Genomic DNA, 15,694 nt, shown 5'->3' with positions numbered 1-15,694 from the left:
AAAAGGTTGAAAACGCTTTGTGTCAGAAAGTGCTGTGAAACCCTTTTACTGTATCTTGCACTGAGTGCTGTGGGGTCTGGGGGGGGTGTCGTCTGCAGGAGGACAGGTTTTAATCCTGCATCAGCTGAACCTGCTTGAGCGAGGCCACCCGAGCGTTTTCACAGGCAGTGTTTAAGGGCAAGAGCTTCTTAAGGTTAAACTTTTTAAGTCTTTTTAAAGGTAGCACCTAACTGACAGGTGGCTATTGAAGTTGCATAGGAGAGATCCTTTTTTTAAAGTGGTACTTTGTGGTGGATGAAAAATAGTGTACCAGCACCTACCCAGTTTCGGGGATAGAGGTGTAATATGAGAGTTTAAAAATCTTAATATTAGTCCTTAATAGAAGTCCTGGACTTCTTCCCCCAGTATTGTGGTCATCAGGAATACTGATGCAGATTCCCTACTGCATACAGAATGCATCTCTTTCTTTTTTTAAATAATTGGTTTAAATGGCTTTTTGCTCAAGATGACCTCAAGCAAGAGCCCAGCCTTTCCACGATGTCAGCAGTGGTCATCGCTTGTCGTACGCTACTGACCCTTTTCAAAGAGAAATGTAGCCTTAGCGCTGAATGAAAGTAGCTATGAGTCGGAAGTAAAGATCTTTTCTGTATCCAGCTAAAAGTGTAAAGAAAATTTATGGAGATAGGGTATAATTATCAGAGAGATTTCAGCCATACTGGAATTATTAGGCCAGTCTTCTGAAAAGTATCATGAGAATATTGATTCTGCAGAAAGTCAGGAGTCCAGATTTTTTTCTCAACTGAAAATCTATGAGTCATTTGTATTGTTTCAGATTGTATGTTTTATGCTGTCTAAAATGTATTTTTAAAAGTAAATTTGTGGGCACAATGAAAGGGAAGACAGTACGTACTTAGAAAAATAATGTAGAATTTCAGTGCACATTTATATGTAATGTAAATGTTATTTTCCAAAAGAAGCGCTATAAAATTTTCGCAGCCAGTCAGTTCTTTTTGCAGTCATACTGCTAGTAAAAACAAGGAGACAAGTCAGCCACTGAAAATCTGTAAGGTTACTAGCCATACAATTAATTAGATCTTCAAATTTCTTGAAAGGATAAATCCAAGGTCTGAACTTGGGTTGCAGGTTTGAGGAAATTTTTTTCTTTTTTTCCTGGAGAAGGGTAGAATTAAGTCTCAGGTCTTGCCATTCTTTATTCTATATGCCAGGATCGTTGTTCTCAGCTACTTTGCTCTTGGTTGCCCTCCGTGCTGGGAAGGCGGCGCGTCCTCTGCCCTGCTGCCCCGCGCTGCTCGTAGCCCCTTCGCTGTGGGGCTCGCTGGACGTGCCAGACCCGAAGGGCAGCTGCCACTCCGCTGGCGAGGGGTGGCTGCGAGAGGGACTCGGGAGCGGTTCAGCAGTGTTCAACGCGATTTGGCAGTCGACCCCAGAATTGCAGGGTTGCCCTGTTTCTTAGGCTCTGAAGAGAACTCGTCAAACTGGAGGAGGTGGCTGTGACAAGGCTCGCTGAAGAGGCTTTAGTAGTTTTCACGGAACTGGATTCTGTTCTTTTTGCAAGAAGAGTAAATAGTTTTATTTAACAGAGCACTAAGGCATTTATTGTTTTGTTGTTAATTTTTGCAGTACAAAACTTTGACCATATTGCTGGAAGCACAATTGTTTAAATTTAGTTTGATTAAATGAATACACCTCACTGACAAGCAATAAAAACAAGTCAAATTGTCCATCATTTCTCTTGGTGTAATCCAGCCCCAGGATTATCTATCACAGATCATTTTCTCAAGGCTGCACTTTTTAATCCCATGACTTTTTGCTCATGATAACAAAGTCGGAGCGGGTAACGGGCAGGTCGGCGTCATGCGCCGCGAGCAGCGGTTCGCTGGCAGGCTGCTCCGGGCAGACTTGGGCATCGCAGCCGGCGCCTGCCCCGCGTGAGCGCGGCGGATCGGGCGGCGTCCTGGCGGCCCGAGTGACGTCCCCGTCTGAGCAGGGTGTGACTTGCTCTTTGAGCCTTGCCAAATAATGCAAATATCTTCCTGAGTATCAGGAAACTTCGGTCTAAGGGACAAATTGAGTGACTGAGGCTGAGAAGGAAATCACCTGGTAGAGGAAATAAAATCCCATCTTCGTGAGCAGCCTGACTGCTGCATCATTTTCCGTCTCTCCGATGGTTTTTAAATTGAGGGGGAAAAAGCTGTTGTGATAGTGTCACTAAACACTGCAGAACATATTTCCATATAAACACCGTCCTAGATAGGAAATTCCAGTTGTTAATAATTTGGAGAAAAACCTGTAGTAAAACTTGAACATATTAACTGTTAAGAGTTTAATTTGAGCTCTGGGGGAAATGATCTATCTAGATAGGCAAAGTAGAAATTATGAGATTTCAGGCAGGTTTTATAGATGATTCTCTCTTTTTTTTTTTCTTTTTTTTTTCTTTTTTTTTTCTTTAAAGAATAATTGAGTCGTTTAAATGATAAGCCTTGCTTGGCTTCTTTGAATGGACTGCATATAGTAAGTTGTAGCTTCAACTTTGAAATGTTTTGATGGAAAATGTATTTAGCTCGTAAATTTTTTCTAGCATCTGCCTTTAATATTTGTTCATTTTCTGCAACATACAACTTCGCTACTTCAGGTCAAATTCCAGATAGAGCTCTGTTTTCTTTGTTACCTCGATTGTTTCCTTCAGGATGAGGGAGAATAATTACACAGAACATCTTTTCCAAGCAGCTGGAGTCAAATTCCAGCTGACTGCAGCACCTGTGAAGATGGTACCTCTGCCTCGGGGCTGCGCGGTGCCGTGCCAGCCCGGGCTGCGCGGTGCCGATGCGCTCCGGAGTGCACAGACTCGTCCTCGTAACGCTACTGCCCTTCTGTGAGCTTCAGATGGCAATAATGCAGTGAATGCAAAGTGTCTGGTTTAGACTAATTAGAGGGATGATTTGTGAAATGCTGGCTATTTATTTAATTAATCACCAGCACAAAGCTATAAAACCCATATTTTAAAAATCCCTGTTAGTTTGCCATGTGGTTAATAGATTGTGGCACATTAAAAAGTGACACGGTGATGTATTAAAAATGTTCCACCTAAGGTTGGCTAATGTCCTCGAGGAACTTAAGCTGTCTGCTTTATGCAACAGAAGCATAGGATTAGAGGCTGATCTGTTTAAGGATTGAATATTTCCCAAAACATTTATCTTTTGTATAGCATCTGTTCGTTAAAATATATCGTGGCATATTTCTTAACGTACAAATAATGTTTATGGTGTAGTTTTAATTATAAGTTTTTGTTGCGTTTGGTTATTACAAAGAATAACTCTGTTCCTCAGTATTAAATTGTAATGTTTATTACTAAGTAAAATATAAATAATTCTTCTAAAGTAGGCCATTCCTTCTCTCCACTACATGGAAGCTAAGGATAGTTTCATGTAATGAATGCATTTTTGTTGCAGCTGTAGCAATTGTATTTTGATGAATCTGAATATGTGTTTTCATTCTTCAGCAGCACTGTGGGAACTGGATAGATAAGGGTTTAATCTCCACGGCTAGCTCGGCGCCGGCGCAGCCCGCGGGAAGTCCAGCCCTCTGGAGAAAGGCAGCCGCGGGTCCCGCGCTGGCTGCGGCGGTGCGGCAGGGAGCGTGCCGGCCGGCTCGCGGGAGGTGCCCTTGTTCCCGGCGAAATGCCGTTTTGACCACAGGGTTGAAGGTGGACTGGGTCCGTTTGTCCGGACGCCGAGACTGATATGGAAGTGACTGAGGCCTGGGCTGCAAAGGGGACGCACTCAGGGCTCTTCCCCCCGTTCCAAATACAATTTGTCAGAAAAAAGTGGTAACAAGAAATCATATTCATTGCACTTTTAAGTAAAACATTTTTTTAATTTAAAGAGAGTTGTATAAATGAATGCAAGTTAATATGATTGAAATCTGCTGTTACGAGAATTATATGTCTTATTCTTTGCTCAGGACTTACATAGTTTTATTGATTGTGGGAGTGAATGCCAAGAAGGAACAGGCAGTAATTTCGGATACTTGATTATGTGGTTATATATGTAAATCACAGTTTTGAGGTGCGTATAAAAATTCGCTCAGGTGGAAGCATGGAAGGAAACTGTCCAGCTCTGGAGGTTATGTTTCTCAGCTGTGTGTTGTATAATTAACTGGTACATTAGGAGGGGGGCTAGAATAAAACATGAGTATGTTAATGCAGCCTGGAGCTGATGTTGTAGTGATCATTGCAATGCAGATAACGCATTTCTCATAACTACTGCTGCCTACTGGAGCCTTTGAAACATCTGGACCTTTAATTGAAAAATAGTGTGGTGCTATACAAAGCAGACATGCTAAGTGAAGTCAACAATTTAGAATAAAAAATAATAGTGTGTTATTTACCTTGTAGTTAAATATTCATACTTTGTTATGCTTTGTACAACAGGAAATTACTGGGTTAAATTTTTATGAATAGTGACAGTGTGAATAAGATAAATTAAGTTTGTAACAATGTTAATGGAATTTTACATTGTCATCTGCTAACTCTGCAGCAGAAGCTAGGACGGTACAAAGGAGAACCCACTCCTCAGAAAGGAACAACTTGGAAGCTCCTTTAAAGACCGTGAGCACGGCAGGCGTGCCGAAGGTAGCCTGGTCACCTGCTGCCAGTGGGTCAGTTGTCTCAGTGGCCTCCCTGGTGGTATTTTCCATAAATGACTTAAGAATAACAAAAGTAATCATATGGCTTTAGTAATTAAAAATACTGATTCTGGCTTAACCACTTGATGAAATAAGTATGACTCTTATTTCACCATAGTAGGGTATAGTATGGTGCGTTGGAAAATAAAAGGGGTACAGCTACCCTGGATTTTCATACGAACACGGAGACTTTCGCGTTATGCCTCTGAATGTTAATAGAATATGCATCTGAAAGGGTATTTTCTCCAGATCTGCTATAGTACCGTGCAAATAAAATGAACAGACCACGTCGTAAACACTTAACCATCATATTACGTTAGATGCTGTTCTGCTCGCCCCACCAAAATCTACTAGTTGCAGCTACGTGTTTCACTGCTGGGTATGTGGGTCTCGGATACTGAGGCTGATAAATGTGCTCATCATCTGGCTTCGCTGCCAGTGCGTTCGCTCTGAACCATATGCCAGTAGAGTCGTTATATTGCGCTACAGTATGAGAGTTTCTGCCACATGCTTGTTGAAAGCTTTTAAGCTATTTGATCACCTAAACTTTAAAAAAAAAAACAACTTTTTTTTTTAAATGACCCTTCTTTTTCTACTCAACCCCTCAAACGCTGTTTCGTTTATGTGTGAATATGACTGGTTTATTCCCACTTATTTTGGATGAAGAAATAATTGCTTTAAAATTTTTCTTTTTTTTAAGTCAAGAGCTTAGAAAACAATGCTTTTCAATGGTTGTCTTAGAAAAATATAGCCCTTTGTATTGCCATAAAAGTCTGTGCTCTAATCTGTTAGACCTCTTGTTTGCATTGTAAATGCTGAGTTAACATTTTTTCAAATTTTTCCCCTTCGTGTATTTTCTATATGTTGTTTAAATGCATATGTGAGTAAGTTATGTTTAGGAGGCGACTGCTGGATCGCATAGGATATTAAATACCCTGTCACCTAAAAAAAAAAAACATTTCACTGAGTTGAAAAGTGAGAAAAAATTTTACATTTGGAAAAGGAAAAGCATTTATTTCCATTTTCTGTAATGTTTAGCATTGTTTGCCGGGAGGTGAGTCAATGACTTGAATTAATTATAATTACTGAAGAGACATATACTGATTGAGCAAATAAAGTAGTAAGCTCATTCGTGCCAGGGCCATCTAATTAAATGCTAACTTTGGATAAGCTAGATGTGCATGAAGGATTAATTTTAAGAGGTTTTTATGACTCCCACTAAATAATGATTCAGTAAAATCTTTGCATTATATCATTAGAACATCTAATCTTAAAGTGATATAACATTTAGTCACGGAACTCTATTGTGCAAGAAGATGCAGTAAATTATTATTGTTGAAAATTAATCACTTTTCTCTAAGAAATGTTTATGGACTTTGTTTTAATTTTCTACTGGGGTGTGCAGTGAAGCAAATCGGAAGTGAGAAGGATACAGCGTACACATTTTTCTCAATGACTATTTCATTAGCTTCCCCGTATGCTGGTACTTCAGAACTCTGCTGAGGAGTAAGGTGTCCTGGGGGGGGACAGAACTGCACCAAACTTCCTATATCATCTAGAAGAATATTAGTAGCTCCACAGTAATCTATTCGAGATATACATCATCTGGTATTGGAGGGAGGTATATATGTTCTCATGGACTTTGATTAAAAGTTGATTTTTAAATCTTAGAAAGACTTGTTGTATTGAAAGTATTGATAGAGTTTAAATATGTATTTTTCTTTTTTAATTTAACATACTGTGTTTTTATTTAAAGCGCATTATTTTTATTACATAACGTTATTTAATGATACCGATATTTCTAAAATTGTATGTAGCCCATGAAGATCATTCTATATGCAGTTTTTCTGTCATAATTGTGGTAACCAGTATTTATATAATTAAATACCACAACTCGCAAATGCAAGCCTAGGAAATCCATGAAAATTCATCATCTGAGTTGCCTGTCATATCCTCTACTCATACTCTTGTGTCTAGAAGTACCAGCAACATCTGTACGTACTGTTAGTGCTACTTAAGATCTTGTAATTAGCCCAGCTATTGTTGTTATATATCCCCAAATATTACTGTGCTGTTCTGTGCCTGTCTTTATTTTAGACAACACGAGAAGTATGGATTCACAGGAGCTCTAGTCTTACATACCAAGTTGTTCTTTCAGAAGAAATTTGTTTATTAATGGGAATAACTTTCCTAAACTCAGCCACTGCTTATTATGAAAGTGCATAAATATACATTGATCTGCTTAATTTAAAGTACAAGAAATAGAAAGCAGAAAGTTTGGGAATTCAGCAGGCTGTACTTTTCAGCAATGTCAAATAACGGACATAATTCTGTGGCGCTTGAATAGCAACAGAAAAGGATAGTTGTAATGTGCCAAAGAATTACTGTGTGCCAACCACCAAGAATTCTGATGAGAGAGTTAGAGAAAACAGAAACATGAAGTGTTTTGTTTATGTGCGCACCACATTAGCAACAATTTGGGAAATAGGATCCCCCGTTTTTTGCCTCTTGCAGCCTGTGTACACTGCACAGCACCATGTCTCCTCCAGTGAATTGCAGATGATGACACATCGTCTTTGCTTTGAGTGAGATGAAAACTCTATAGAAATAGCAAACGGAAATTTTGATAAGATCAGACTGTAGGAGAGCATGAGGTAGCCCTAAGAGAATCCATTAATAAAAATACTAAGAAAATTTTCTATGATTTATTGTATGTTTTCTGTGTGTCCAGTTACTCCTCGCTTCCTTAAAGGATTGGTGGAATATAACATTTCTAACAATAAAAGCTTAATGGAATCAGATTTGCGATTTCCTAGAAAATTAACGAGATATTTTGTCAATTTTATTCCAGACTTCATTTGTCAGAACATACAGTGTCCAGTGACAAGCTAAAAGAATTTTTTGACAAATTAACTATGCCATAGGTGACAGATCAGGAAAATGTTAATTTAACAGCCCCTTTATGCTTCCCAGATTTATTTGAGGCTATTAAGGAAACTCCAAATGGTAAGGCCCCTGGCCCTGAATAGATTTCCCATTGAATTTTATACAGGATCTATTAATAAAGTTTGCTGCCTTTTTGAATATAGGTAATTGTACTTTATTTTCTGGGTCTCCTCAACATTTACAGTTGGAATACAATTTTTAGTGGGGAGAAAAAAGTAATTACGTTTCCAGTAGCGTCTGTAATCTGGTTCTGAATGATTCCTCCTGAAGAAGGGACTACAAGCACCATATAAAACCCACAAGTTATTACTCATTAAACCCAGCGTGGCGAGGTCTTTGACTCTTGGCCACTGAGACTAATAAGTGGATCCCTTTTATTCAGTCCCACCACCTACAAATCCTTACCTAATAAGCTTTGCCCAGGTAAGTAATTGAGCTCTGTGGGACTTCCTACACAATTAGTATTTTGCAGGATCAGAGTAAGAATATGGATTCATTCTGTCCTGTGGACAGGTACCTGGTGTTTGGGGTTCCTAATGCTGGTTGTGAACAAATGCCATCAATTTGCAATAAACACAATGGAGATTTCCTCCAGGCCCCTTTGACTTGGTGATTCATCAGTCTAAGCTTAGACCCACGTGTTCATAGGCCATACTGATGTTTCCTGCCTAACATGACAGTGAATGTTTCCATTACTAATAGAAAGTATAATTGACTTCCAACTCTCAGGTTTCAGCCTCTGTCATATCTCATGGCAATCAGTTTTACAGCACTTTTAATTAATAAAAATATTTCACTCACTTTTTTTTAAAGATCTTGAGTGTAATAGTGATGCTTTTGAGCCATTTCCCTAGTACTGCTGCGGTTGATATTGATCCCCTTGCTCAAAGAGCAGTTGGAATCCTAATACATGTACGAATTACCACTGGTTTAAGTTGCCTGTCATCTTGATGTTCATGCTGAGTGTTTGTGAGTAAGAGAACAAAGATACCCCTAATGGAGGGAGTTGGGACAAGCAAGATGGTAAAAGTAGACTGGAGGAGGTAGAGGAGATTTAGAGATGGGGAAGAACAAAGAAACTTTAGTTAAAAAACAACAAACACAAAGCAACAGCACAGTGTAGGGCAAAGACTAGAGAAGCTCTGTGAAAAGGTCGTACCATGGAAGTTACCATCTTATTTGTGATAGCTGTAAGATCAGGGTCCCTAGGATGTGTTTCTTTTATGAATACGTGTGTTTATTGGATTATGATCTTATAAAACAGTCTGTCCTTGGAGTAGTGGCTAATGGAATAATCTGGTCTTTTTGGTTATTAGTTACAGCTCTTGGCACGTTTGTCCATTCTCTGGTTTTATGCTGTGTATATCAGTTGTAACGTTGGCATCGACTCTCACATCTGGTTGTCAATTTTTCTTGGATTTTCCATTATCAGGACTAAGCATTACTTACGATCTGCCATCCTTAGATTTAAATGCATAACTTAGCGTGCCAAGGAGTCACATTAATTTCCTTTATAACTGCGATTTACTCATTCAAATGCAAATGTAGTTGAAACAACAGGTCTCCCGTTCTGGCTGGTATCTCTGGTCATGACCATAACGTGAGCGACGCTCACAGCCTTGTGCCTGTTCGTACATTCCCCTGGTTGCTGTTTGCACCTGGACAAAGACAGGGATAGACTTTGAGACTGGTGATTGATAACCTGAGACCAGCTTTATTCCCCTTAAAATGAGTCCTGTAAGTAGGAAAGCAAGAGGAGAAAGAAAAAACAAAAAAACCCTTATTTTTTTAGCAGTTCTGTTGTGTTAGTGATTTCCTCGAAGAGGTAGGGTGGTGGGTATGGGTGGTATCGCGGAGAATCCCAGGCACATGACCTCACTAGCTCATCCAAAGGCTTGTTACGGCTTATCCAAATGAGGTGATGGAATGTCCCGTATTCTGTCACAAATATAACATTTCCTCTTAAACAAGTAAAAACAATTTCTTCTTATCTTAAAAACATGGGAAGAGGAGGTATCTGCAGTATAAAAATGCTTTCTTAAAAAACAAATTCATTATATTTGGATGGATTTTAATAATACTTTTACCTATGCTAGTATGAATAACTTTAATCTTTAAATTCCTGTTATTTCTCTAATTCATAATCACACTGAAGCATCAAATGGTTTTTAGCAATATATTGAAATTAGCACATGGCATTTAACTCCCTGTTTTATACTCTCATCGTAGATTTATAGCGTTGAATCCTTTTATTCTGTTACTTAGAATTCCGAGTGATTAATTCGAATAATACTTTCTTCTCTCAGGGCCTGTATATGTATAGAGATATATAGTTACATCAGGGGTGCATTTGAAGAGGGGATCAGGATGTACTATCTTTTGTCTGTTTAAAAGATTACTGGTTTAAAAATGCAGTCCTATCTGCAGTAGATTAAACTTTTTTTTCTTGTAATGCAAACTTTATAGATCTTTATGTTGCTATGTATTTTATGTTTTATTTAATTGTTAATCTCCACAGTGCCAAATAGATTTTTTTTTTTTTTTTTTTTTTTTTAGTAAATTCCGATTAAAACCAATATTAGTTAATCCTTCTTGGTTGTCTTCAAATAGTTCAAAATAGTTTAATGGCTCAGTTGTACGTGTGATTTTGTCCTTGTCTTGGCAAACCAAGGTCAAGCCTAAGCTTTATTTTTAAATGTCACCTTAACCTCCACACAAGATCGACATTCATTTTGGCCACCGTTCTCTGCAGAGGTGGTGTTACCTGGGGTGGTTTCCCTTGGACGAGCAGTCTGTGGTGTCTGACTGGGGGCTAAGCCCGGAGCTCAGCAACCCTTTCTGCACTGTTGGCATCGGTACGAGTCCAGCTCAGGTCTCGCCGGTTTATGTGTGTCAAGCACTGCCAGCTGTGGCAGGCTCTTCCTCTTCCTCCTTTCGGTGGGGATGTGCTGGCCAGGCTCCGCTCTCCCCTCTTGTGTATGCTGCGAGTTTCCCTGCCTTTTGCCCCGCTGCGCATCCAGGCGTGAGCTCCTTCGCTTCTGGTATCGCAGCCGGGGAAGGCGGGCAAAGCGGAAAGGGGGACGATGAGAGGAGTCCCAGACTGAAGCGGGGGGGAACTAGAACATTGAAAAGCAGGTAGCGTCGGCAATCCCGGCGTGCTCCAGAGCTGGAGTAACTAGGGGTGAGACGGGCTGCCGCGGTACTGCCGCGGAAGATGCCTCGCCTGCGGCCGGGCACAGAGAGGCCGTGCTAGCCGAAGGGGTGAGCGCGGTGAGCTGGTGGTTCTGCACGTGAGGGAGGTGAGGTTTTCCAGTGGTGGGAACGAACTACAGAAGAAAGCAGAAATGTAGAAACACGGGTAATGCTAGTATTAAATGGTGATGGAAAAGAACATGGGATCTTGCAGCAAGTTCAGACTTCTTATGGAAATCTGTAAAATCATTGCCAATATTTCATATCATTTTTACAGATACATTAAAGAGTAGTAAAAAGAAGTTCAAGCTTCTTCTAATTTTAAGTTGTAGCAGTATATTTTAATCTTTCTACTGAAAAGAATTCCATCCGTACCAGATTTTGTATCAGCTCTGTCATACCTTTTCTTTTATCCATTCTAATGAAATATATTTTCTCGACAGGGTCATGTTGGTACAACGGCAACCAAAAAAATTGATGTCTACCTCCCACTGCACACAAGCCAAGACAAACTACAGCCCATGACAGTTGTGACGATAGCGAATGCCAAGGTGCATGACCTGATTGGACTAATATGCTGGCAATATACAAGTGAGGGACGGGAACCAAAACTGAAGTAATGTTCTTTCTTTACTACCTTTTGATCTCTAATTTTCTCCTCTGCAGCCTTTTGCATAATGAAATGGATTTCCTTGTCACTGTTTTTATAAGTAAATCTTAAGAGAAACCACCTACACATTTATCAGTATTTCCTTTTCAGCAATACACGTGCATCTATATCCATTTCTCTTTCAATTAAACTACTAGGTACTGTATAATGATAAGCATATGAAACTATGGATCTGTAAATGAATCGTAATTGCAAAACACTCCATGTAAAAATAATATAAATCTTATCTCTTTTGGTGTCATGGAGACATTTTTTATTTTGTCCCATCTATTTTTTGGTAGTGTTCTTACTGGATAAGATCACAAGGATGTCAAATAAAATCGAGAACTCATCTGTAACTCCCTCTCTTCTTTGTTCCGAGAGAAGGTACACAGATTCTGCCTCTGTTTTGTCTGCACAGTACCATTTCCTCCTGCAGATGCAGAGAGAGGAATCGCTGTACTGGGTGACAATGTGTCTTAGCAGTACTGTTAGTGTCCTCCTGAAACCATAGACTGGATTTAGCCATAGTGAGTATGCCTGAAAACAAGTCGGAATTCTGTCATAGAATCAGCATTATCACTTACTTGCTTTCTGCTGGCGTTTTGCTGACTTGATGACTTCAGTGCATTATACACGTTAAAATATTTCTGTTTTTCTAGAATTGACAGGTATAAGGCTAAAGGTGCTTTTCTTTCCAGGTTATCATCCTGGAGATAGAACTAAAATAAAGATATGTGAATAAGGATCCTGAAAACAAAATAAATACCAGTTTTGTTTGAAATTGTGAATAAAATTCCATTCTTTAGTTCAAAAACTTCTGTCATGCAGTATTTATAATTTCTACAAGGCTTTGACCTCAGTCACATTGGCTTTTTGCTCTAAAGAGCAGCATCTGTGTTGTCCTCAGAAATTTTAGCTTCAGTTCATCAATGGACTTTTCGCTATCTTTGATAATCATTGCTTATGTCTTCACTGTGAAAGAGTTCTGCCCCTAAAATTTCTGTGACTGAATAATGGATTGGATTTGCTGTGCTGGAGCTGTTTAGTAAGAGCCATTACTTTATCATGGTAGGTGACATAAGGTATATAAAATAGGTACTTCAACGCCGCTCATCTGAGCAACTTTGGTTTTAAAACAGTTCTGTAAAATACTTCAGTTTTTGCTGGGTCATAGAACGTAAAATAAGAACTTAAAATAGTTTATTACGGAGTTAGTAACGGATACTCGCCGGTATTGGTTAACGGTTTTGTTTGGCTTTTTCTATAGGAGCAAATTTTCACTTTGCTGCTGTTCCTGGAATATTTGATGAATGGGTTTTTTTGGTGCTGAATTTTACAGTTTGCTCTTTCAGCATTCTTCAGAAGTGTTTGAGGACTCGGTAGTCTTCTCTCCTGTTATAGCACAGTGGTAAGAGGGAAAGGGAGGTGCTGAGAGGTCGCTTGAACTGCCCGTCTTTAGGATTAGTTGATTTCTGTTTAGTAGATACAGGGCGACCCAGAAAAGAGCCCCTCCTGAAAACAATTTAATGGATATTGTTGCCTTGGATATAGGATTTCCCTTAGCTCTTCTCAACAAACATATGAGCTGTTTCAGAGGTTAAACACTTCAGTTTGATTTGCACTTTTTTTGTACTGGAGAAGAAATACAAGATTATTTGCAGATGGTGCCATTTCATTTGCTGTTATTAATTTCTATTTGTTATATCAAAAGTTCAAGAAAGTGTCCTTTGTGTATGATTAGCTAATTTTTTAACAAGTAAGATACCGCTAGTGTCAATCTTTGGGCACATGTATATTTTTCAGCAGCACAGCACATCCCAAATGGAACAATGCCTGTGAGTAGAGATATTCCATGAAACATCATTGCCCACGGCAAAAGTCAGCAGTGGGAGGAAATGAATTTCACTGTCTGCCGTGAAGGATAAGATGTTATGATGTGTCAAAGAGTGATCATGACCAAAGAGGCTGTCTAATGTAATCAAATCTCAGGACAGAAATAGTAAAATAAATAATGGAGGCATGAGTTCCCAAGAACAGTCTTAGCAGCAGCAACTGAGAATGTGGGTAGAAATGCTCAGAGGAAGGGGCAGAGCCTCCAGTTTACAAAAAGTTTGATTCTTGTGTAGTTCTTAATTATTTCTCATGTCTCCGTCAACTTCTTTTAGCATTGCTGACTGCCTGTCCTGTAGCAAGGATTGATTTAACTGTAGACTAACTCTCATCACTTCCAAACGAGGAAGGAGCTTGTGTAGGTTGCACATCCTGCATTTGCTGTTTGTTCCCGATTTAGTCAGTTCAAAGTATAAAAAGCAAAAATCTGGATCATTGTGACATTGCACTAAAATAGACAATGCTTCAAATCTGATATACAATGCATACAGAATGACAAATATACCTACTAGTAACACAGTTTGAGAATAACGAGGAGGTCTTAGACTCTGTAATTAAGAGAAACAACCCCTTGTCTTTAGGAAAAGAATATATTACTGCCTAATTCTTTTTTTCCTAAAAGGTAGATGTAAAAGTCTGAAATGACTGAGTACTAGTTGACAGCTTTAGGAATGTTTTGTATTCAGTTAGGCTGCCTTTTTTTATTATAATTGTATTATATTTGTCTCTCTTCAGTGTCTTGATATGAGGAACAACTGCCAGTGTTAGCAACCCTGTTCCTGGCCTCTTCATATGAACTTTGGTCATAACCCACCAGACCATTCTCTAGCCAACCCCTGACATATGTGCTGTAATGATTCTGCCTGCAAAAAAAGAACAAAATCCCCTCTAGGGATAATTAATAGTGAGATGCAAAATTCAAATAAACTTCCTATTTTTAGAAGTTAAGAACGCTGCCACATCTGTCAGTTGTTGTACCTAACTTTTACATTCTGTCCATAGAAAACTCAGATTCTCAAGACTTTGCACCTTGTAATTTGAAGCCTAAAGTTCAGGACTTTGGCGTCATCCTGGTGGAGGTTCAAAATGCACAGTGGTTTTACCCGTTGGACTTGTGTTTTCAACAGATTGTGACTTAATTTGTGTTAATGTTCAGGAACCCGCTCTGTTTGAAGACATTTGTAACCCCTTTAATTTATGGGATTTAACCGACATTGTGTATTTTCAGTATAATTGGTGGAAGATAAGTTGTTGTCACTACCACCTTTTTTGGCACTTGGATTGCTTTGAGGCCGCACTGCATCCGTTCTGTTGCCTGCATGGCTGTATGTTCCTCTGGCTTTAATGAGAATTATGCAAATGCATCAAGTACCGAATGAAAATATTAACTTTATTTATACAGAGCTCTAAGCGTGCTCCAGGCTGCACATAGAAGAATTCTGTCAAACGAATGGGTTAGGAAATCAGCAGTGGAAGGCACAGACCACAGCTGTGGGAAGATGGAATGGGGTGACTGCCCAGACTGGAAAGCCTCATAGCATGGGGCACCTTTTGAATTACGTTGAACTGGACAGAATGAGCATGCAGAGCTTGCTGTCTGTGTCTGTAGAAATCTAAATAGAATAAGAGAAGGACCTGAAAATCATGCCAGGCATTTCTCATTACATAAGTGGGATCAGCTGTATCAGTATCATTCACAGCCTTTTCGTCTAGCTTGTTCCTAAAAAGCCTGGTGCTAGCGTGAACCACGCGACCGCCTGGCTGAGTAGGCTCTGATCGACAGCGCCCGGGTGCTGTATGAATTCTCTTCCCAGCGCTACCTTCCGCCAGTTTCCCTAAAAGTTACTTAAGTGCTCTTGAAGAAGTTAAAAATTAGTTCTACAGCAATGTTCCAGTTCTTCATAACAGTCCAGAGACTCATGAAAGTTTCATTAATAGTATTGCAGAATTTTCAAAATTCATAGTGACAGACATTGCTGGGTTACCTTTTTGTTAGCAAATTTACAGCTTACGTTAATTGTAATGCATCATTATTACCTGTTTTATATAATAAGTGTCTTAGCTGTGACAAGATGCATATAGATCACCTGGGCTAAGCGCTCTCAATAAAGCACAGTTGCAACCAAAGGTTTGTGAATTAATTGAGAAAATTGCAAATCAGGTAGTCAGCGAAATAATTCATTGTCACATCTAATCAATAAACTTTGTAAATCAACTCATTTAATTCAAAAAATGATCTATATAGATCAAGCGACCAATTAAACAATTAGCATACACTTTGCAATTAATTAATTTAAGCATCAATCATGC

At 39.2% G+C, this 15,694-nt stretch overlaps 1 protein-coding gene across 3 annotated transcripts in view; it reads left to right on the top strand.

Moving 5' to 3' along the window:
- MAPKAP1 (MAPK associated protein 1) overlaps nt 1-15,694 on the top strand; it is a gene marked incomplete at both ends in the record, with an annotated part of 95,259 nt that overhangs the window by 24,007 nt on the left and 55,558 nt on the right. For all 3 annotated transcript variants that reach the window (XM_082008937.1, XM_082008938.1, XM_082008936.1), the window contains one exon: nt 11,286-11,458. In XM_082008937.1, the coding sequence (XP_081865063.1) occupies nt 11,286-11,458 (173 nt within the window). The remainder of the gene's footprint in view (nt 1-11,285; nt 11,459-15,694) is intronic.

The sequence above is a fragment of the Phaethon aethereus genome, assembly GCF_964289735.1.
Source record: "Phaethon aethereus genome assembly, chromosome: 20".
NCBI lineage: Eukaryota > Metazoa > Chordata > Aves > Phaethontiformes > Phaethontidae > Phaethon > Phaethon aethereus.
The sequence above is the reverse complement of the archived record's forward strand: the minus strand, read 5'-3'. Positions and strand labels throughout refer to the sequence as shown.